At 42.6% G+C, this 22,650-nt stretch overlaps 1 protein-coding gene across 1 annotated transcript in view; it reads left to right on the top strand.

Moving 5' to 3' along the window:
* MTHFD1 (methylenetetrahydrofolate dehydrogenase, cyclohydrolase and formyltetrahydrofolate synthetase 1) overlaps window positions 1–22,650 on the top strand; it is a 146,830-nt gene that overhangs the window by 112,988 nt on the left and 11,192 nt on the right. Inside the window, exons 23-25 of the mRNA XM_073609414.1 lie at window positions 4,289–4,389; window positions 20,406–20,583; window positions 22,229–22,336. Of these exons, the coding sequence (XP_073465515.1) occupies window positions 4,289–4,389; window positions 20,406–20,583; window positions 22,229–22,336 (387 nt within the window). The remainder of the gene's footprint in view (window positions 1–4,288; window positions 4,390–20,405; window positions 20,584–22,228; window positions 22,337–22,650) is intronic.

Raw genomic sequence — 22,650 nt, 5'->3', positions numbered from 1 at the left:
GGTCAGTGTAGTGGTCGGTGTAATAGTCAGGTAGGTCAGTGTAAGGGGCAGGTTGGTCAGTGCAGTGGTCAGGTAGGTCAGTGTAGGGGTCAGGTAGGTCAGTGTAAGGGGCAGGTTGGTCAGTGCAGTGGTCAGGTAGGTCACTGTAGGGGTCAGGTAGGTCAGTGTAAGGGGCAGGTTGGTCAGTGCAGGGGTCAGGTAGGTCAGTGCAGTGGTCGGGTAGGTCAGTGCAGTGGTCGGGTAGGTCAGTGCAGTGGTCAGGTAGGTCAGTGCAGTGGTCGGATAGGTCAGTGCAGGGGTCTGGTAGGTCAGTGCAGGGGTCTGGTAGGTCAGTGTAGGGGTCGAGTAGGTCAGTGTAGGGGTCGGGTAGGTCAGTGTAATGGTCAGGTAGGTTACATGGCCAGGGCAAATGGGGTGGAGTTAGGGTTGCCACCTCATCCCTTAAAACCCAAACACATATAAATTACACAGGTTCTAAGACTAGTTTACTGCACCATGTGAGTTTAATTACCACCTTAATCAGCCACAGAACCTGTGTAATTAATATGTTTTCGGTTTTAAAGGGATGAAGTGGCAACCCTAGGTGGAGTCAAGGACGGAGCCAAGGGGGCGGCAAAATTAGGTTTGCATAGGGCAGCCTTTCTCAACCTTTTCAACACAGAGGAACCCTTGAAATAGTTCTCCGGTCTTGGGGAACCCCTGCTAAAAATTAGAAATCTACAATTCATAATACATTAGTGTGATTGATGGTCAGTGGGAAGAATGATCCTTACACTTGTGGTCATTGGGAAGAATTACCTCCTTACAGATAGCTAATAAGATCAATGGGATCTTGGGATCAGTGGGAACTTATCTGAGAGGCAGAAATTGGCCAATGCTGAAGGAACCCCTGGTTGAGAATCACTGGCCTAAGGTGCCAAAAATGCTTGCACCAGCCCTGAGTATATGTGTGTGTGTATGTGTATATATATATATATATATATATATTATAATTATACACTCACCGGACACTTTATTAGGTACACCTGTTTGATTGCTTGGTATAACAAAAAATCTCTAATCAGCCAATCGCATGACAAGAACACGCATCTAGACGTGGTGAGGACGACTTTCTGAAGTTCAAACCGAGCATAAGAAAGGGGATTTAAGTGACTTTCAACATGGCATGGTTGTTGGTACCAGACAGGCAGGTCTGAGTATTTCAAAAACTGCTGATCTACTGGAATTTTCACACACAACCATCACTAGGATTTACAGAGATAAGTCAGAAAAAGAGAAAATATCCAGTGGACGGAAGTTGTTTGGAGGAAAATGCCCTGTTGATGTCAGAGGAGAATGGGCATATTGGTTGGAGATGATAGAAAAGCAACAGTAACTGAAATAACCACTCGTTACAACCAAGATATGCAGAATAGCTGCAGGCTATACCCCGGTACCATTTTTTGGCGCGGGCGGGCGGTCGGCTATCTGGTGATAATGGCCGATCTGGCTCGGCAGCCGCTCGGCCGTTATCCCCGGCAGCCCCCACCCCCCCGCCGCTGTTCCTGGGCCTTTTTTAGACCCCTGATCCCTCCATAAAGAGTACCCGTCGCCTAATTCTGTCATAAGTATTGCTGTCATCTCTGCCTATTACTGTCACAGTGGCTCGGGTGCCCTCATAGCAAGTTGCTTGATATGGGGGCACTAGGCAAGAGGGAGGGGCCTGGAGCGCCAGTGGGTGACTCGAGAAGAAGAGGATCAATGCCGCTGTGTGCCAAACCATTGTAAATAGCAGGCAAGTGTGACATGTTTAAAAAAAATAGATAAATAACCTTTAATGTCACTTTAAGAGCCTCTTACCAGATGTACTGATCTCGTATAAAGAAGGAATCAAAACAACACATTATAAACGAGCCACTCCGGGAGCTCGGCAGTATTCAGCTGCCCATTGCCTGCTATCAGGTCCAATCCACTCCAAGAAATCAGCACACCAGACAAGACATCCTTATACATTTTCAAAAGGAGCAGAGTGCCACATAGTGTAAGACTACTAAATAACCATTTATTATAAAGGACAGGCACTTACAGTATGTTAAAACAGCACAGCAGAGAGAAAGTCGCAAATTAACTGAAATAAATAAAAAATTTATTCCAAAAACGCACTGAGAAGGAAAAAGGGAAAAAATTCTGATAAATTCAGATAAAATATTACCTGACCATGATCATAGTTATAATACTAAGGATACATAGTGGATTAAATAGGAGCCCTGCTGAAAACTGATTTTTATCACTCGTTTATGTATCGCATCTTACATCATTGGCTTGATTCTGTTCCAGTACACATACTGCTTTGTAGGACAGAATTTCCCAGCCTTTAATATTTCTGACTGATGAACTTCAAAAACATTTTGGATTGGTGAAGAAATGTATCAGCAAGTTTTATATGAATATAAATTGGGTTACTTGAAAACAATTCACACCAATGTGTGCAATACTTCAAGTATAACTAAAGTGAAAACTTTTTTTTTTTGGATCGAACTTTTGGATATTGCAGAGGCATTAGATCACCTATCCTATATATACCTATAGTTTTTATTGCTGTATGTGCCCCTTCTCTTTTTGTCCTTTTTACCATTATTGAAAGTAAAGGAAAATCACACATTTTGGGTTGTCCCCAGAAAAGTTATAGAGGGGAAATCTTTCAATGGGGACACTAGTTCTGATGACCATGGCTGCCCATAACCTTGGGGATTCAAGCTCCATTCTTTGCTCCCTGAATAGCCAAATCTTTTGTAGACTTGCAAAATATATATTAAAAAATCTTTTTTCCCTATATCCATAAATAAGAAGACTTTTCATTATGCTTTCACATTCATTGGAGACTGACCTTGGATGAATATAATGATAAACGATCCCCTACACCAGGGGTCTCCTGACTTTCTAAATGAAGGGCCAGTTTACGGTCCTTCAGATCTTGGGACCAGACTTTATCCAGTTGGAAAATAAAATGCCACAGCATCAGTGGGAATAAATAATACCTCAGGCTTGGTGGCCAGTGGAAGTAAAAAAAAAATGACCTAGCACCTGTGGCCAAGTAGGAGGAATAGTGCCCCATGACTGGTATGGGAAGGAGGAACAGTACCCCATCATTGGTGTCAGTGGAAGGAGTGGTACCCTATTGTTGATGTCAGTGGGAGGAATAGTACCCCATCTTTGCTGTTAGTGGGAAGAATAGTGCCCTGTCGGTAATGTTAATGGTAGTTATTATGCCCCACTGTTGGTATCAGTGGAAGGAATGGAGCCTCATTGTTGGTGAGAGTAATAGCGTTTTGTATCAGTGGTAGGAAAAGTTGCCAGATAAAGGCAAGCAAAAGGCCGCAGTTTGGAGACCATTGCTCTACACTATCTACACAAACTAGTTAAATATTGTTTGTGCAAAAAAAAGTTTTGCTGGTAATTTCTTCCTCGCTGTCCTCTCTTAATGCGGGTGAAGAATAATCTGCATTTTAGATAAAAAGGGTTTCAATTATCATAATTATAGTTTTCAAAATGTGTTAAAGATTTCTAGCACCTGGAAAACTTGGCATCTTTTTCCCACACATACGCAAGTGTCAAAAATTTAGTTGCAAACTCCTGCTTTGTGCCTTTTGTTCTGTTGTTGTTATTCTGTCTCTCACTGTTAAGATAAACCTACCATTAAAATTATAGACTGATCATTTCTTCATCAGTTGGCAAACATACAAAATCAGCAGGGGATCAAATACTTTTTCCCTCTCTGTAGGTGGCTCTGATGGGCTCTGATAGGCGGCAGTGAAGGGCACTGGGAGGTGGCAATGATAGGCGGCACTGATAGGTGACACTGATGATGGGCAGCACTGGTGGGCACTGATTGGCAGCACTGGTGGGCACTGTTGGGGCTGCACTGATAATTAGCCGGTTATCGGCTTTCTCCTTCTCTTCTCATGCTGTTAGTGCGAGGGGAAAAAAAGCTGATAACTGGCTTGTGTTTGCATCCTTTGATCAGCTGCCATTTGCTGACAGCTGATTACGTGGTAAAGGGCTGCTGTGATTGGCGCGATCACGAGAGGATGCCCATGTACGCTGTCCTGGCAAAGTAAGCCGTCTTTCGGCTATAGCGCGGCCAGGAAGCAGTTAATGTTTTTTCTTGCTTTTCTTCATGCTTATGGTCATTCCTCTTTGACAAGCTTGCTTTGTGTAAAAATTGCTACAGAGCCGAATTTTTATGTTTTTATGAAATATCCACAGAGAAGGCTCGTGACCTACAATATTGTCACATTTCTGTCTGCAGAATTTGGAGCTGCTGGAGAAGGGATGCAGTAACCTAACTAAGCAAATCCAGAACGCCGTCATGTTTGGTGTCCCTGTGGTGGTTGCTGTCAATGTTTTCAAGTAAGAAGGATCGTCTCTTTGTTCTTTTCAATGTACATGCAATGCCAGCTGCATAGCGTTGGTTTATTGTATAGAGAAATTAGTTTATTAGGTGTCCGCAATTAAGGTGATCCTATACTGTGGCACAAAATCTTAGTAATCCTGCAGCTTAATATGCCCTTTACCTTCAATGCGCTTTTATGTTTCAGGAGCTAGTGCAAAAAAAAAAAAAAAAAAATTCTGGCTTTTTTAATGCTACCTATCCCATGGAATAATAAAAAACATAAGTGGGACATTTATTAAACACTTTATATGTCCTTAAAAAAAAAATGTAGTAAAAATATAGAGGTAGGCAAGTTAGTGTTATTGTGAAATAATTGGCACATACTGCTCCTGCTAACTTTGGTGTGGGCAGGTTTTAGTGACCCCTGGTCGTGAAAGGATTACAAAGTGAGTAGTGAATAGTTTTAGATCTGTTGCATTTTGCAGTTTTTAATTCTTCTGTTTCTGTAACTGCGAAAGGCAGGTAGTTTGATATTATTAGCTGGTTTAAAATTAGGCTAGCTTTAGGTGCACTGAGAGGCCAGAGGTGGAGAATATAAGAGAGTTAGAGCCCGTTCACACTATTTGTGCACAGTCCCAACGCAAAGACAATATGCCTTGTTTTCTATTTTATTAGTACATATCACTGCATTGTGGTGTGCGCTGAAAAAAAGTACAGCATGCTGTACTTCTTTTAGCACAGCGGGTTGCAATGCAAACTACTATCCCAACGCCACTGTGGTGAATAGAACTTCATGATATGTTACCTGTGCCATTTTATTACAGTTAATAAAATATAACAGTGTGGGTACACTTCAGGAGCTCACAAGAGCTTGCTTTCAAGGATGCTCAGACCCAGGGACATACACTATATTATCAAAAATAATGGGACACCTACCTTTACACGCACTTAAACTTTTTTTTTTTTTTTTTTTTTTTTTTATCTCCCAAAAAGTTTTTATTAAAGAAAAACAAGTACAATTATACAAAACAATGTATGTTTTAGAGCATGCATAGAACTTACACATATAAAAAGTACAATGGAGTCAAGTACCATTAACATATACCACATATTTCATTCAGAAAAAGCATGGTCTCCACAACATTTTCTACTATCAACCTAGATATCGCACATGAACTTTAATGGCATCCCAGTCTTAGTCCGTAGGCTTCAATATTGAGTTGGCCCACCCTTTGCCTCTATACCAGCTTCAACTCTTCTGGGAAGGCTGTCCACAAGGTTTAGGAGTGTGTTCATAGGAATGATTGACCATTCTTCCAAAAGGCGCTTTTCTAAAGTCAGGCACTGATCTTGGATGAGAAGGCCTGGCCCGAAGTCTCCGGTCTAATTCATCCCAAAGGTGTTCTATTGGGTTTAGGTCGGCACTTTGTGCAGACCAGTCAAGTTCCTCCACCCCAAACTCGCTCATCCATGTCTTTATGGACCTTGCGTTTGTGCACTGGTGCGCAGTCATTTTGGAACAGGAAGGGGCCATCCCCAAACTGTTCCCATAAAGTTGGGAGCATTAAATAGTTCAAGTGAAGGGAACTCTTAAGGCGTCAGCATACCAAGACATTTTGGACTAAGGGGCCAAGCTCAACCCCTGAAAAACAACCCCACACCATAATCCACCAAATAATTTGGAGGGGTGGCCCAATACTTTTGGAAATATAGTATAGATGAGCAAGTTTGGGGTGGAGAAACTTGACTGACCTCAACCCGATAAAACACCTTTGGGATGAATTAGAGCGGAGACTAAGCGTGAGATGCCATTAAATTTCATGTTCGTGTAAAGGCAGGCGTCCCAACACTTTTGGTAATATAGTGTAACTTCATATATTATGGATGAGCCTGATATCATATACTCCAGTTCATAGCTGTTATGTTATGGTGTCCCTGTTACTGAGTACCTCCATCCTGGGATGTCGTGCCAAAGCCTTAAGCCAGCCATAGATGGATCATAAATTTGGCCAGTTTAGCAAGAACTGGACGAATTTCGATCCATTTATAGCCAGGCTGATTGTACTGAACTTGATCCATTGATCAAGTTCAGTACAACCAGCCTATAATGTTTTTTCTTTTGACTGATCACAGCAGAACACAATAGCACTGTTGGAGGCATTCCCCCATCAGCATTGATAGACGGCTCTGATGGGCACTGGTAGGCGGCACTGATAGGTGACACCGATGATGGGCAACTGTTGAATGTGTATTTATACCAATGAGCCTTTGTTAAATTGTGTACTCTATTTTCTTAAATAAAAAAATATCGAACAAAAAAAGTACACTGCGATGCATCAGGATCGGCGTCTCAGCGGACTGTCCTCTCTGCAAATAGTAGCGGCCATGCAGTCAGCACAACTGCTGGTGTGGATAGGCACTAACAGCCAATAGGAGCGGGAGAAGTGCATATAAACCTTCCCACTGAGATTGTATTTTTCATTGGGGTGCAACCTATATGCTAAAGATGGTTTGCACTTGAATGGAAGGGGGTCTGCTGTGCTGGGGGAGAGGTTTGTGGGAAGGCTGGAGGAGTATTTAAACTAGGATTGAGGGGGGAGGGTGAACTAGAATTACATCAGGTAGACAGGTCAGTTAGGGGTCAGACATTAATGGAGGATGGAATGGGGATTGATGGGGGGAGGGTTATGGCAGGTGACAAGAAATTTCCCATGTTGCAAACAGCCATTGGAAACTATAGTGCCATTTGTGCTACTAAAAATGATATGAAAAACACCAGAGCAAAATGTAATAATGCATTAAAGTGTTTGTACACCAAAGCCGGAAGTCTGCCAAGCAAAATTGGAAGCTCTGGTGCATGAGGAGAGCTATGATATAATCGGTATTGCTGAACCTTGGCTTCAATCCTCACATGACTGGGCTATTAATATTCCTGGCTATGCACTCTTTCGGAGAGACAGGGTAAAAAGGAAAGGTGGTGGGGTCTGTCTCTATGTGAGAAGTGATCTCAAAGCAAGTGTGAAAGAGGACCTGGTTGATGGAGAGTGTGATGAGTCTGAAGCATTATGGGTGGAACTGCATATAGATGGGCGTAGTTTTAAAGTTAATCATTGGAGTTTGTTATAGACCACCCAATGTTAACGGGGAGGTGGAGACTCAGCTCCTTGCACAGATGGAAAGGGCTGCAAGGTCTGGGACAGTGATAATAATGGGGGACTTTAACTACCCAGAAATTGACTGGAGTAATGGCACTGCTGGGACAGTTAAAGGGCAAAAATGTATAAACCTATTACAGGACAATTTTATGGTTCAGTTCATTCATAGGACTGAAGCTCTGTTGGACCTGGTAATCTCAAACCATGCAGAGCTTATTACTAATGTGCAGATAAAGGAACACCTGGGTACCAGTGATCATAACATGATTTCATTTGATGTTAGCTGTAAACAAGAAATACATACGGGAAAGATAAAAACACTTAACTTCAAGAGAGCAAATTTTCCAAGGATGAGGACTTAGACTGGGAGGGAATATTCGCATTGATAAACACAGAACAGAAATGGGAATTCTTCAAAAAGACTGTTTGGGACCTCACTGCAAAGTATATTCCCATGGGCAATGAGTTTAAAAGGCTAAAAAAAAAACCTATGTGGCTCACGGCCAAAGTTAAAGAAGCTATAAACAATAAGAAAGTTAGAGCTTTTTTTTAATGCTGAGAAAGAGCTTTTAAAAAATATAAAAATGAAGGAACACTAGTGTCGTTTAAATGTTACAAAGAATTTAACAGAATATGTAAAAAGGAAATCAAGGATGCAAAAATTCAAAACGAACGACAGATTGCAAAAGATAGTAGGACAAACCCCAAAAAATTCTTCAAATATATTAATAGTAAAAAGGCCAGGTCTGAGCATGTAGGTCCTTTACAAAATACTGTAATCTAGAGTGGGAGACTGGGGACAAAGAGAAGGCAAATTTATTAAATACTTTCTTCAGCTCTGTGTATACAAAAGAGCATGGGGGAGCTCATGTCCATAATGGGGTGGGTAGTGACACAGCCCCGAATGATCCACAATGGCTCAAAAGTGATATGGTCCAGAATTATTTAGACAGAATAAAGGTGGATAAAGCGCCTGGACCTGATGGCATCCACCTATGGATCCTGAAAGAATTGAGCTCTGTAATTTCAAAGCCATTGTATCTAATTTTTAGGGACTCATTATTGACGGGAATAGTACCACTGAATTGGCGCAGGGCGAACGTGGTGCCTATATTTAAAAATGGATCAAAGTCTTTACCAAGCAACTATAGACCTGTTAATTTAGCTTCTATAGTCGGGAAGATACTGGAGCGTTTAATAAAAGACCACATAGACGAGTTCTTGCTGGAAAAAAACATTTTAAGCAACAGACAGCATGGATTCATGAAAGACAGAAGTTGTCAGACAAACCTGATTTCTTTTTATAAAGAGGTAAGTAAAACCTTGGACAGAGGGGTGGCTGTGGACGTGGTATACTTGGATTTTGCAAAAGCGTTCGACACAGTTCCCCACACGTGGCTCATGTGTAAGGTAAAGTCTACAGGCTTGGAAATATCAGTTTGTAAATGGATAGAAAACTGACTAAAAGACAGAATTCAGAGAGTAGTGTTTAACCACTTCAGCCCCGGAAGGATTTACCCCCTTCCTGACCAGAGCACTTTTTACAATTTGGCACTGCGTCGCTTTAACTGCTAATTGCGCGGTCATGCAATGCTGTACCCAAACGAAATTTGCGTCCTTTTCTTCCCACAAATAGAGCTTTATTTTGATGGTATTTGATCACCTCTGCCGCTTTTATTTTTTGCGCTATAAACAGAAAAAGACCGAAAATTTTGAAAAAAAATGATATTTTCTACTTTTTGTTATAAAAAAAATCCATTAAAATCAATTTTAGTCATACATTTAGGCCAAAATGTATTCGGCCACATGTCTTTGGTAAAAAAAATGTCAATAAGCGTATATTTATTGGTTTGCGCAAAAGTTATAGCGCCTACAAACTAGGGTACATTTTCTGGAATTTACACAGCTTTTAGTTTATGACTGTCTATGTCATTTCATGAGGTGCTAAAATGGCAGGGCAGTACAAAACCCCCCCAAATGACCCCATTTTGGAAAGTAGACACCCCAAGGAAATTGCTGAGAGGCATGTTGAACCCATTGAATATTTTTTTTTTTTGTCCCAAGTGATTGAAAAATGACAAAAAAAAAAATTACAAAAAGTTGTCACTAAATTATATATTGCTCACACAGGCCATGGGCATATGTGGAATTGCACCCCAAAATACATTCAGCTGCTTCTCCTGAGTACGGGGATACCACATGTGTGGGACTTTTTGGGAGCCTAGCCGCGTACGGGCCCCGAAAACCAAGCACCGCCTTCAGGATTTCAAAGGGCATACATTTTTGATTTTACTCCCCACTACCTATCACAGTTTTGAAGGCCATAAAATGCCAGGATGGCACAAACCCCCCCCAAATGACCCCATTTTGGAAAGTAGACACCCCAAGCTATTTGCTGAGAGGCATGTTGAGTCCATGGAATATTTTATATTTGGACACAAGTTGCGGGAAAGTGACAATTTTTTTTTTTTTTTTTTTTTGCACAAAGTTGTCACTAAATGATATATTGCTCAAACATGCCATGGGCATATGTGGAATTACACCCCAAAATACATTCTGCTGCTTCTCCTGAGTACGGGGATACCACATGTGTGGGACTTTTTGGGAGCCTAGCCGCGTACGGGGCCCCAAAAACCAAGCACCGCCTTCAGGATTTCTAAGGGCATAAATTTTTGATTTTACTCCTCACTACCTATCACAGTTTTTAAGGCCATAAAATGCCAAGATGGCACAAACCCCCCCCAAATGACCCCATTTTGGAAAGTAGACACCCCAAGCTATTTGCTGAGAGGCATGTTGAGTCCATGGAATATTTTATTTTTTGACACAAGTTGCGGGAAAGTGACAATTTTTTTTGCACAAAGTTGTCACTAAATGATATATTAGATATAATATAAAGAGTGCAGCGCTGGACATATAACGTAGATGGAAAAAATATTATTAAACCATGTACTAAAATTTGATCAACAAAATATACAAATAATGACCTATGAAGGTAGTGAATTACTTATGACCATAAACATATAAATAGAAAATAGTGAATTACTTATGACTGTAAACGTATGAAAGAGCATAAAAGTCCAAAGCAATAATTAATCGTGCAATGTGAATAAGCATATGAAATTACAAAAAACCTTGAGAATAAAACTTTTAAAGTGCAAAAAAGTCCAAATCAATAAATTTCCGTGCAATGTGTATTTCAGGGGTGCATCCTCGATGATCGGTGTTGCCCACCACCAGATAGGTGAATGAATAAAAGGCTTACCAGAAAGCCTGTGACCGCCCTTATTCAGGGGGGTCAAAACAGGCTTAGTAGATATGGGAGGACCACCACATGGATACTCCGTTTGATAGATGGATCAATGGACCAGGGCTCCTTGCTAGGTAATTCTCCAGCCAACGACCAATGTGAATACTCTCCCAGCTCCCGTCCTCTCCTAGGGCAGACTTGAAGCTTCCACAGATTCAATATAGGGAGATGTGATATGTAGTTGCCAGAAAGAGATAAAGAAAAAGAGCTCCGCTGGTGCAGATAACTTTGGGTTTCTTTTATTGGCAAAAAATTCCGATATCAGGCATTAAAAAGCAAAAAAACGAGCAAGATAAGAAAACGACACTACCGCCGTTTGTTTAAAAATCGCGCATGCGCGATGCGTGCAATGTTGTGACCCTACGGCCGTTTCGTCACAACTGACGTCATCAGGGGTTTAGCAAGAACTGGACGAATTTCCCTGATGACGTCAGTTGTGACGAAACGGCCGTAGGGTCACAACATTGCACGCATCGCGCATGCGCGATTTTTAAACAAACGGCGGTAGTGTCGTTTTCTTATCTTGCTCGTTTTTTTGCTTTTTAATGCCTGATATCGAAATTTTTGCCAATAAAAGAAACCCAAAGTTATCTGCACCAGCGGAGCTCTTTTTCTTTATCTCTTTCTGGCAACTACATATCACATCTCCCTATATTGAATCTGTGGAAGCTTCAAGTCTGCCCTAGGAGAGGACGGGAGCTGGGAGAGTATTCACATTGGTCGTTGGCTGGAGAATTACCTAGCAAGGAGCCCTGGTCCATTGATCCATCTATCAAACGGAGTATCCATGTGGTGGTCCTCCCATATCTACTAAGCCTGTTTTGACCCCCCTGAATAAGGGCGGTCACAGGCTTTCTGGTAAGCCTTTTATTCATTCACCTATCTGGTGGTGGGCAACACCGATCATCGAGGATGCACCCCTGAAATACACATTGCACGGAAATTTATTGATTTGGACTTTTTTGCACTTTAAAAGTTTTATTCTCAAGGTTTTTTGTAATTTCATATGCTTATTCACATTGCACGATTAATTATTGCTTTGGACTTTTATGCTCTTTCATACGTTTACAGTCATAAGTAATTCACTATTTTCTATTTATATGTTTATGGTCATAAGTAATTCACTACCTTCATAGGTCATTATTTGTATATTTTGTTGATCAAATTTTAGTACATGGTTTAATAATATTTTTTCCATCTACGTTATATGTCCAGCGCTGCACTCTTTATATTATATCTAGTCTTTTGGTACCCTTATATCGGGGTTATAGTGCATAGCAGCAGGACTTTTTCACCTTTTTTACTTAATCACAATTTTTATACACCTAGCGCAATTTCTTTTTTTAAACTAAATGATATATTGCTCACACAGGCCATGGGCTTATGTGGAATTGCACCCCAAAATACATTCTGCTGATTCTCCTGAGTATGGGGATACCACATGTGTGGGACTTTTTGGGAGCCTAGCCGCGTACGGGGCCCCGAAAACCCAGCACCGCCTTCAGGATTTCTAAGGGCGTAAAGTTGTGATTTCACTCCTCACTACCTATCACATTTTTGAAGGCCATAAAATGCCCAGATGGCACAAAACCCCCCCAAATGACCCCATTTTGGAAAGAAGACACCCCAAGCTATTTGCTGAGAGGCATGATGAGTACATGGAATATTTTATATTTTGACACAAGTTGCGGGAAAGTGACAATTTTTTTTTTTTTTTTGCACAAAGTTGTCACTAAATGATATATTGCTCAAACATGCCATGGGCATATGTGGAATTACACCCCAAAATACATTCTGCTGCTTCTCCTGAGTACGGGGATACCACATGAGTGGCACTTTTTGGGAGCCTAGCTTCATACAGGGCCCCGAAATCCAATCACCGCCTTCAGGATTTCTAAGAGCGTTAATTTTTGATTTCACTCCTTACTACCCATCACAGTTTTGAAGGCCATAAAATGCCAAGATAGCACAAAACCGCCCCAAAATGACCCCATTTTGGAAAGTAGACACCCCAAGCTATTTGCTGAGAGGCATGGTGAGTATTTTGCAGCTCTCATTTGTTTTTGAAAATGAAGAAAGACAAGAAAAACGTATTTTTTTTTTCTTTTTTCAATTTTCAAAAGTTTGTGACAAAAAGTGAGGTCTGCAAAATACTCACTATACCTCTCAGCAAATAGCTTTGGGTGTCTATTTTCCAAAATGGGGTCATTTGGGGGGGGGGTTGTGCCATCTGGGCATTACATGGCCTCCGAAACTGTGATAGGCAGTGAAGAGTGAAATCAAAAATTTACGCCCTTAGAAAGCCTGAAGGCGGTGCTTGGTTTTCGGGGTCCCCTATGCGGTTAGGCTCCCAAAAAGTCTCACACATGTGGTATCCCCGTACTCAAGAGAGGCAACAGAATGTATTTTTTGGTGTAATTTCACATATTCCCATGGCATGTTTGAGCAATATATCATTTAGTGACAACTTTGTGCAAAAAAAAAAAAAAAAAAAAAAAATAATTTGTCTTTTTCCCGCAACTTGTGTCACAATATAAAATATTCCATGGACTCGACATGCCTCTCAGCAAATAGCTTGGGGTGTCTACTTTCCAAAATGGGGTCATTTGGGGGGGTTTTGAACTGTCCTGGCATTTTATGCACAACATTTAGAAGCTTATGTCACACATCACCCACTCTTCTAACCACTGGAAGACAAAGCCCTTTCTGACACTTTTTGTTTACATGAAAAAATTATTTTTTTTTGCAAGAAAATTACTTTGAACCCCCAAACATTATATATTTTTTTAAAGCAAATGCCCTACAGATTAAAATGGTGGGTGTTTCATTTTTTTTTTTCACACAGTATTTGCGCAGCGATTTTTCAAACGCATTTTTTGGGGAAAAAACACACTTTTTAAAATTTTAATGCTCTAAAACACACTATATTGCCCAAATGTTTGATGAAATAAAAAAGATGATCTTAGGCCGAGTACATGGATACCAAACATGACATGTTTTAAAATTGCGCACAAACGTGCAGTGGCGACAAACTAAATACGTTTTTAAAAGCCTTTAAAAGCCTTTACAGGTTACCACTTTAGATTTACAGAGGAGGTCTACTGCTAAAATTACTGCCCTCGATCTGACCTTCGCGGTGATACCTCACATGCATGGTGCAATTGCTGTTTACATTTGACGCCAGACCAACGCTTGCGTTCGCCTTTGCGCGAGAGCAGGGGGGGACAGGGGTGCTTTTTTTTTTTTTTTTTTTTTTTTTTTTTAATTAATTTTTTGATTTTTTATCTTATTTTTAAACTGTTCCTTTCATTTTTATTTTTTTTAAATCATTTTTATTGTTATCTCAGGGAATGTAAATATCCCCTATGATAGCAATAGGTAGTGACAGGTACTCTTTTTTGAAAAAATTGGGGTCTATTAGACCCTAGATCTCTCCTCTGCCCTCAAAGCATCTGACCACACCAAGATCGGTGTGATAAAATGCTTTCCCAATTTCCCAATGACGCTGTTTACATCCGGCGAAATCTAAGTCATGAAATGCTCGTAGCTTCTGGATTCTTAGGCCATAGAGATGTTTGGAGCCATTCTGGTCTCTGATCAGCTCTATGGTCAGCTGGCCGAATCACTGGCTGCATTCTCAGGTTCCCTGTTGGGACAGGAGAGCCAGAGAAAAACATGGAAGACGGTGGGGGGGGGGGCATTTCCTCCCACTGCTTGTAAAAGCAGTCTAGAGGCTAATTAGCCGCTAGGATTGCTTTTACATGAAAGCCGACCGCTGGCTGAAAAGAATGATACCAAGATGATACCTAAACCTGCAGGCATCATTCTGGTATAACCACTCAAAGTCCAGCAACATACCAGTACGTTGCTGGTCCTTGTTGGGCATATATTGTAAACTTTTTTTTCATGCAGCCTGTGGGCTGAACGAAAAAAAGATATTGATCGGTGGGTATGCCCACCATTAGAATACCTCCCTTCATCCACCCACTTCTAATGATGGGCATACATGCACCATTTATATATGCCGAAGCATGGGGGCATCCTCCCGCAAAAGGCAGGAGCAAATTGCTCCTCCACCCACTGCCCCCACGCTTCGGCATATATGCTGAAGTATGTAACTGTGGTGGTGAAATCACCTCCGACAGCGCTGGAGTCACGGCTTTATGTATCGTGGGAGCAAACGCTGTTGCTGTCAAGATAAATAAATCCGCGCTGCAACTGAATGGCGTACCTGCTAAGCAAATGATGGTTAACAAAAAACAAAGTAACATTACAGTATAACAGTAATACTTACCATACCTGCAAAGCAAATACAAAAAAAAACCATAGTAAAAAATAAAACATTTAACGCAACCTGTGCCTACCTAAAATATATATATGCCGAAGCATGGGGGCATCCTCCCGCAAAAGGCAGGAGCAAATCGCTCCTCCACCCACTTCTGCCCCCACGCTTCGGCATATATGCTGAAGTATGTAACTGTGGTGGTGAAATCACCTCCGACAGCGCTGGAGTCACGGCTTTATGTATCGTGGGAGCAAACGCTCTTGCTGTCAAGATAAATAAATCCGCGCTGCAGCTGAATGGCGTACCTGAAAACAAAAAAATGTTTAAAACACAGTAAACTATAAAAAAATTACATACCTGAAAAGCAAACATGATAAAACATAACAATAAAACATTGCAGAATAGAATACAGTAAAAAAGAGCAGAAAAATAGAGAGAGAGAGAACAATAAAACGACAACTATTTTTGGTTTTTTTATTTTATATTTTTTTTGTGTATTTTTTTTTTTTTTACTTTTTTTTTTTTTTTTATAACTGTAACTTTTAAAACTGTAACGGTTCCAGGTTTGGGTCTCTCAAAATGCGATGGCATCTTGGGAGACCCTGTGGAAGTGTGTCCTAGTCTGTGCAGTGCTGTACCCTACGCTAATACTCAACTTCTGTATGGTAGCGTTCAAAACATTCACCAATGCAAAGACCAGGATTGCCAGGACAGGAGGGACAATAATACCGGGTGTCACGCCTAAATCCGCGCTTTCTGCAGACACGACATTTTCTTTGGGGGGCTCGTTGGGTAGGGGTACTCTGGAGGACATAAGGAAAATGCCTCTCATGCAGCCGGCCTACTGCATTTGGATTGGGAAGGTGAGGTGGAGCACCGTCTGGAAACAGAAGGGCTCTGACGATCTCTTCCTGGAATTTAAGGAAGGATCCAGTCCGTCCTGAAGCTCTGTATAGCACATGAGCGTTCAGCAAAGCCCATTGAAATAAATAAACAGACACTTTTTTGTACCAGCGTCTGGCCTTACGGGCAATTAGGTACGGCGCCAACAACTGGTCGTTGAGGTCCACCCCTCCCATATTAAGGTTGTATTCGTGGACACAGAGGGGTTTCTCCACAACACCAGTCGCCATAGTAATTTGGGTCGTCGTGTCTGCATGAAGGGAGGTGAGAACGAAAACATTCTTCTTATCCCTCCACTTCATAGCGAGCAAATTATTATACTTCAAGCAGGCTCTCTCCCCCAGCCTAAGACGGGACTCTACAAGCCGCTGGGGAAAGCCCCGGCGATTAGGTCGCACGGTGCCACATGCTCCAATCTGCTGATCAAACAAGTGACTAAAAAGTGGCACGCTCGTATAATAATTGTCCACGTACAAATGGTACCCCTTTCCGAATAAGGGTGACACCAAGTCCCACACTATCTTGCCAGCGCTTCCTATGTAGTCAGGGCAGTTTATCGGCTCTACGTGACTATCTTTGCCCTCGTAAACCATAAATCTACATGTATAGCCTGTGGCCCTGTCACAGAGCTTATACATCTTGACCCCGTATCTGGCACGCTTGCTGGGAAGGTACTGTTTGAAGGACAAGCGGCCAGAAAACTTAATCAGGGACTCATCAACGCAGACAACTTGATGGGGGGTAAACAAGTCTGCAAAACGTTGGTTGAAGTGGTTTACGAGGGGCCGAATTTTGTAGAGCCGATCGTATGCAGGGTCTCCACGAGGACGACAGAGTTCATTGTCGTTGAAGTGCATGAACCGCAAAATCTGCTCGTATCGTGCCCTGGCCATTGAAGCAGAGAACACGGGCATATGGTGAATTGGGTCAGTGGACCAATATGACCGCAACTCACTCTTTTTGGTTATGCCCATGTTGAGGGAAAGGCCCAGAAAGATCTTAAATTCGGAGACCGTAATTGGTCTCCAATCTCTGGCAAGGGAGGACTGGGGATTAGCGGCGATGTGTTGACCAGCGTATAAATTGCTTTGGTCCACAATAGATCTATAGAGATCTTCGGTGAAAAACAGTGAATAAAAATCCAGTGGCATAAAGTCAACTGCTTCCACCTGAATTCCGGGTTGGCCAGTGAAAGGGGGAAGTACGGGTGCTGCAGGAGTGGTGGGTACCCAATTCGGATTGGCGAATGCAGCAGGAAGGGCACTATGGGCACGACGGGCCTGTCTTTGTCTTATTGGTGGCAGCGGGACACTAGTTGTGCTTGCCACCTCGCCAGCTTGAACTGCACTTATGGGACTCGCCACGTCACCACGTGATACTGCAGTGCTGGATGTACGACCAGGGTGTACTAGGCCGCTGGTGCTTGCCAGTTCACCAGAAGGAGTAGCGGCACTAGTACCTCTCTGCTCCATACGAGAGCCCTGCGGTTCTTGCACTTCAAGGACAGAAGAATAAGATCGGGGTCTGGTACGCCTGACCCTAGCAGGGACCACAACTCCGTCGTCAGAGCTATCTGTCATGGAGCCGCTGTCCTCTACAGGTTCGTATTCTGAGCTTGAACTTGACAGATGAGTGACTTCCTCTTCACTATCTGTCATGCTCAGAAACGTGTAGGCCTCTTCACTAGTGTACCTTCTATTTGCCATTTTGGGCTCTAAATTTAGGGGTACACTAGTGAGACTCACAGGCAAAAAAGCTCCTGACTGTCAGCGACTGATTCAAAGCGCTACCAAAAAACTGTTAGCGATCGCAGGGATCAGGCCTGACTCTGTGAACGCTACAGTTATGTGTGCTTAGTGTTTTGTGACAGTTATCGATCGATACTGCACTTGGGTGGGCTGGGCTGGGCTGGGCCGAGGAGCAAAACGCAGGTGCTAGCAGGTATCTGGGCTGATCCCGCTAACACTGCGTTTTTTTGGGGGACCCTAAACTGCTGGGGAGTATAGATCTGATCGGATCAGATATCGATCCGTTCAGATACTATAGCACTAAGGGAGGTGTATGCTGCGTGCGTGGGTGTTAGCGGTACTGGCGCTAACCTGACGCTGCTTGGGGCGACGCAGACCTTATCTGATCCTAAAAACTTAACTTCTATCACCGCCGGGCAATTAGGGGGTTAAACCTTTATAGGGTAATAAACGGCGGGTGCCCTAAAACTGTAATAAACTACAATAAACTACAAAAAACAAACCAACTAACCAGCGTCACCTGTAACAATTATATGGTGATCGCTGGTGAAAGGGTTAACTAGGGGGCAATCAAGGGGTTAAAACCTTTAGTAGGTAGTATATGGGGGTCCCTGTTGCTATAAAACACTGACAGCAAACCTATATACTTACCTCCCTAACTAGCGTCACCTGTGTCACTAATACAGCGATCAGAAAAACGATCGCTTAGTGACACTGGCGACGGGGGGTGATCACGGGGTTAAAACTTTATTAGGGGGGTTAGGGGGGTACCCTGGACCTAAAGGGGGGTACCCTAGACCTAAAGGGGGCTAACCTAACTGCCCTAACACTTGTAACTGTCACAAACTGACACCAATGCAATAAATCAGAAAAAAAAAAAAACCTGCTATTGGTGTCAGAGTGACAGGGGGTACAGGGGGGTGACTGGGGGGTGACAGGGGGGTGACAAGTGTGCCTGCGTGTTCTACTGTATGTGTAGTGTTGGTGCACTTACTTGGATGTCTTCTCTCCTCGGCGCCGGACGAAAAGACCGGCTCGAGGAGAGATGACATCACTTCCTCCGCTTCTGTTTACATTCACAGAAGCCGAGGAAGCTTGTCATTGGCCAGGAGCGATCGCGAGGGGGGGGCCACGAATGAGTGGCCTCCCCCTCACCTTTGAGCGACCCTGACCTCGATCCGACCGCCGCTGGCACCGGGGGGGGGGTCCGATCGGACCCCCCACCCGCGGGCAGGCAAGGACGTACAGGTAAGCCCTTTTGCCTGCCCGTGCCGCTCTGTCGACGTACATCGTCGTGCGGCGGTCGTCAACTGGTTAATGACTCTAAATGGTCTAAGGTTATCAGTGGTGTACCCCAAGGTTCAGTGCTGGGACTCTTACTTTTTAATATCTTTATAAATGATATTGGGTCTGGGATCGAAAGTAACATTTCTGTCTTTGCAGATGACACCAAGCTATGCAGTGGAATAACGTCCTTACAGGATGTCTCCAATTTACAAGCCGACCTCAATGCACTGTCTAATTGGGCGACTATGTGGCAGATGAGGTTTAATGTTGAGAAATGTAAAGTTATTCACTTGGGGGCTAAGAATATGCATGCATCATACATACTAGGGGGAGTACAACTGGGGGAATCCGTGGTGGAGAAGGATCTGGGGGTTTTGGTAGATCATAAGCTCAATAATAGCATGCAATGCCAAGCTGCGGTTTCCAAAGCGAGCAAAGTCCTTTCTTGTATTAAGAGAGGTATGGACTCCAGAGAGAGAGATATAATTTTGCCCCTGTTCAAATCATTAGTAAGACCTCATCTGGAATATGCAGTTCAGTTTTGGGCTCCAGTTCTCAAAAAGGATATCGGGGAACTGGAGAAAGTGTAGAGAAGGGCAACCAAACTGATAAGAGGCATGGAGGAGCTCAGCTATGAGGAAAGATTAGAGGAACTGAATTTATTCACTCTTGAGAAGAGGAGAATAAGGGGGGATATGATCAACATGTTCAAATATATAAGGGGTCCATATAATGAACTTGGTGTTGAGTTATTCTCTTTACGGTCAACCCAGAGGACACTGGGGCACTCTTTACGTCTAGAGGAAAAGAGATTTCATCTCCAAATACGCAAAGGTTTCTTCACAGTAAGAGCTGTGAAAATGTGGAATAGACTCCCTCCAGAGGTGGTTCTGGCCAGCTCAGTAGATTGCTTTAAGAAAGGCCTGGATACTTTCCTAAATGTACATAATACAACTGGGTACTAACATTTTTAGGTAAAGTTGATCCAGGGAAAATCTGATTGCCTCTTGGGGGATCAGGAAGGAATTTTTTCCCCTGCTGTAGCAAATTGGAGCATGCTCTGCTGGGGTTTTTTGCCTTCCTCTGGATCAACTGAGGGTATAAAATTGGGTATATTGGATTGTACAATATTCTTTATTTTATTTATTTATTGTCTTTAAGGTTGAACTGGATGGACTTGTGTCTTTTTTCAACCTATGTAACTGGCACAAAAAAATTGTCTCTTTAATAACTCCTGGAGTGTAAGAAAATAATAGTTTGTTTTTTTTAAGAAAATCTTTTTGAACAGTATGAAGTGTATAATTTTCTTGTATTATGTATAGCCTTGTCTTCTAATTACCCACAGAACAGACACAGCAGCTGAGCTGGAACTGCTCTGTCATCTTGCCAAGGAAGCTGGAGCGTTCGATGCTGTGAAGTGCACCCACTGGGCAGAAGGTGGCAAGGGTGCAGTAGAGCTGGCTAAGGCTGTACAGACAGCATCCCTGACACCCAGCCAGTTTAAAGTTCTTTATGATTTGGAGGTAAGAATCAACTGCTGTCCATTGTCTCTGTGACTGGCTGTGACTGCACATAGTATTCCACCTAAAACATTCCAGTTATTTAATATTTCTGAGACTCAGTGAGGCTAATATGCTTTATTTTCAGCATGGGGGAAGTGCATGTGCTTTCTTGGAGTGTTCATTTATTTTAAAATATAGAGAATAAATAAGTGGTGTAGCCTCTCATCCCAAAGGAAGAGTTAAAGTATTAGATCACTTTGACAGAAATGTCAAGGTGAACTAACTCCATAGATGCTGAGTGGAAGATTTACCCCACTTCATGACCAGGCCATTTTTTGCGACACTGCATTACTTTAACAAATGCACGGTCGTGTGACATTGCACCCAAATAAAATTGATAAGTAAGCAAGTAAGCGAAACTGGTAGTGATGCATGCACGAGTCGCACTACGCTTTCTGAATGGTTCTGCTCCTAGAAGACAGCGGGGGGAAGGCGGAGGTTGCCGGACATGACGTAGATTGCCATGCCACCCCCTTCCCCCCCAAAAAGTGCCAAATGTGGCAGTTGAGTGGAGCGCTGCTTTAAGTATAGGGGTGTAGGAATTTTCATGTAATTATTTCTTCCACCTATCAGCACTAAGGTTGTCGAAACCCAACCACAACACTACCTGCCTGGAGTTTGCACATTCTCCCCGTGCCTGCGTGGGTTTCCTCCGGGTACTCTGGTTTTTCCTCCTACACTCCAAAGACATGCTGGTAGGTTAATTGGCGCCTGTCTAAATTGGCCCTTGTATGTGTATGTATGAATGTGAGTTAGGGACCTTAGATTGTAAGCTCCTTAAAGCGGAGTTCCACCCAAAAATGTGGCACCTTTCAGGGGGAAGCAGATACCTGTCTAATACAGGTATTTTGCTCCCACTTCCGGGCATAGATACCCGAGCCACCCACGGGTACCTACGCCACTTACCACCACCCATACCCCGCCCCCCCCCCGCTGTATTCTGGGAGACACACGGGTCCCAGAAAACAGCAGGGACTATTGGGAGAACACAGCGCGAGTCGCACGTGCACAGTAGGGAACCAGGAAGTGAAGCCGCGAGGATGGCGATGGCAGCACTCGACAGCCGAGTGATAGATTTAAACGTTTTTTAAATGTCGGCAGCTGCAGTATTTGAAAAAAAACGACGGAACTCCCCTTTAAGGGCAGAGACTGATGTAAAGCGCTGCGTAAATTCTCAGTGCTGTATAAGTACCAGTAATAAATAAACACAATTAGGAAGAGTATATGAATGATGATAAATACAAGCTCCCCCTAGTGATTAACCCACAGATCTAATTATTTAATACAACCATAAAAATATGGAAAAGCAAGTATGCAAAAAATGTGAAAGTCATTTTAAAAAAAAATTAAAAGGATAAGTGCCCTAAGAGATATTGAGGAGCTGCTGTGCAGAGCCAGGCACAGCAAAGAACACAAACCTAAAGGGTAGTTTAGCTATGTGTTTTGCTAAAAAAATAAGAGTGATAAGTACAATAAAAACACACTTATCCATTAATGAAAACACTGCAGCGATAACTCATACTATGTACCCACTAGAAATTACTAATACTTTTTTAAAATGTGAATCAGACAGCGTTGAGTCACATTAATGTGTTTTTCTTCCCAGCTTCCTATTGCTGATAAGATCAGGATAATTGCACAGAAGATATATGGTGCGGATGATATTGAACTGCTCCCCGAGGCACAGAAAAAGGCTGATTTATACACTAAACAGGTAAGGGAGAGCATAGTTTCTCCACCAGTAATACTTGTGTCGCCTGGGGTACTTCTTAGGATTTAGGAAGCACTTTCTTTTGTTGTTTAGAAATCAGAATACCAATTTAAAGGTTTCTTTTAAGAACATGTTGCTTTCCTAAAACTATGAATATATATTACAAATAATAGCTAGGTCACCAGAATTCTAAATTACCACTGGCACTTAATGATTTTGAGCCTTTAACCTGATAAATAGAATTATAGGTTTTCAGCCAGAGAAAAAAACATGCGGTACATCTCAGCAATACACGCGCATTTCTCCATTTTTATCCC

Source organism: Aquarana catesbeiana, linkage group LG13 (genome assembly GCF_042186555.1).
Source record: "Aquarana catesbeiana isolate 2022-GZ linkage group LG13, ASM4218655v1, whole genome shotgun sequence".
NCBI lineage: Eukaryota > Metazoa > Chordata > Amphibia > Anura > Ranidae > Aquarana > Aquarana catesbeiana.
Note: the sequence above shows the minus strand (reverse complement) of the source record. Positions and strands in the feature narration are given on the sequence as shown.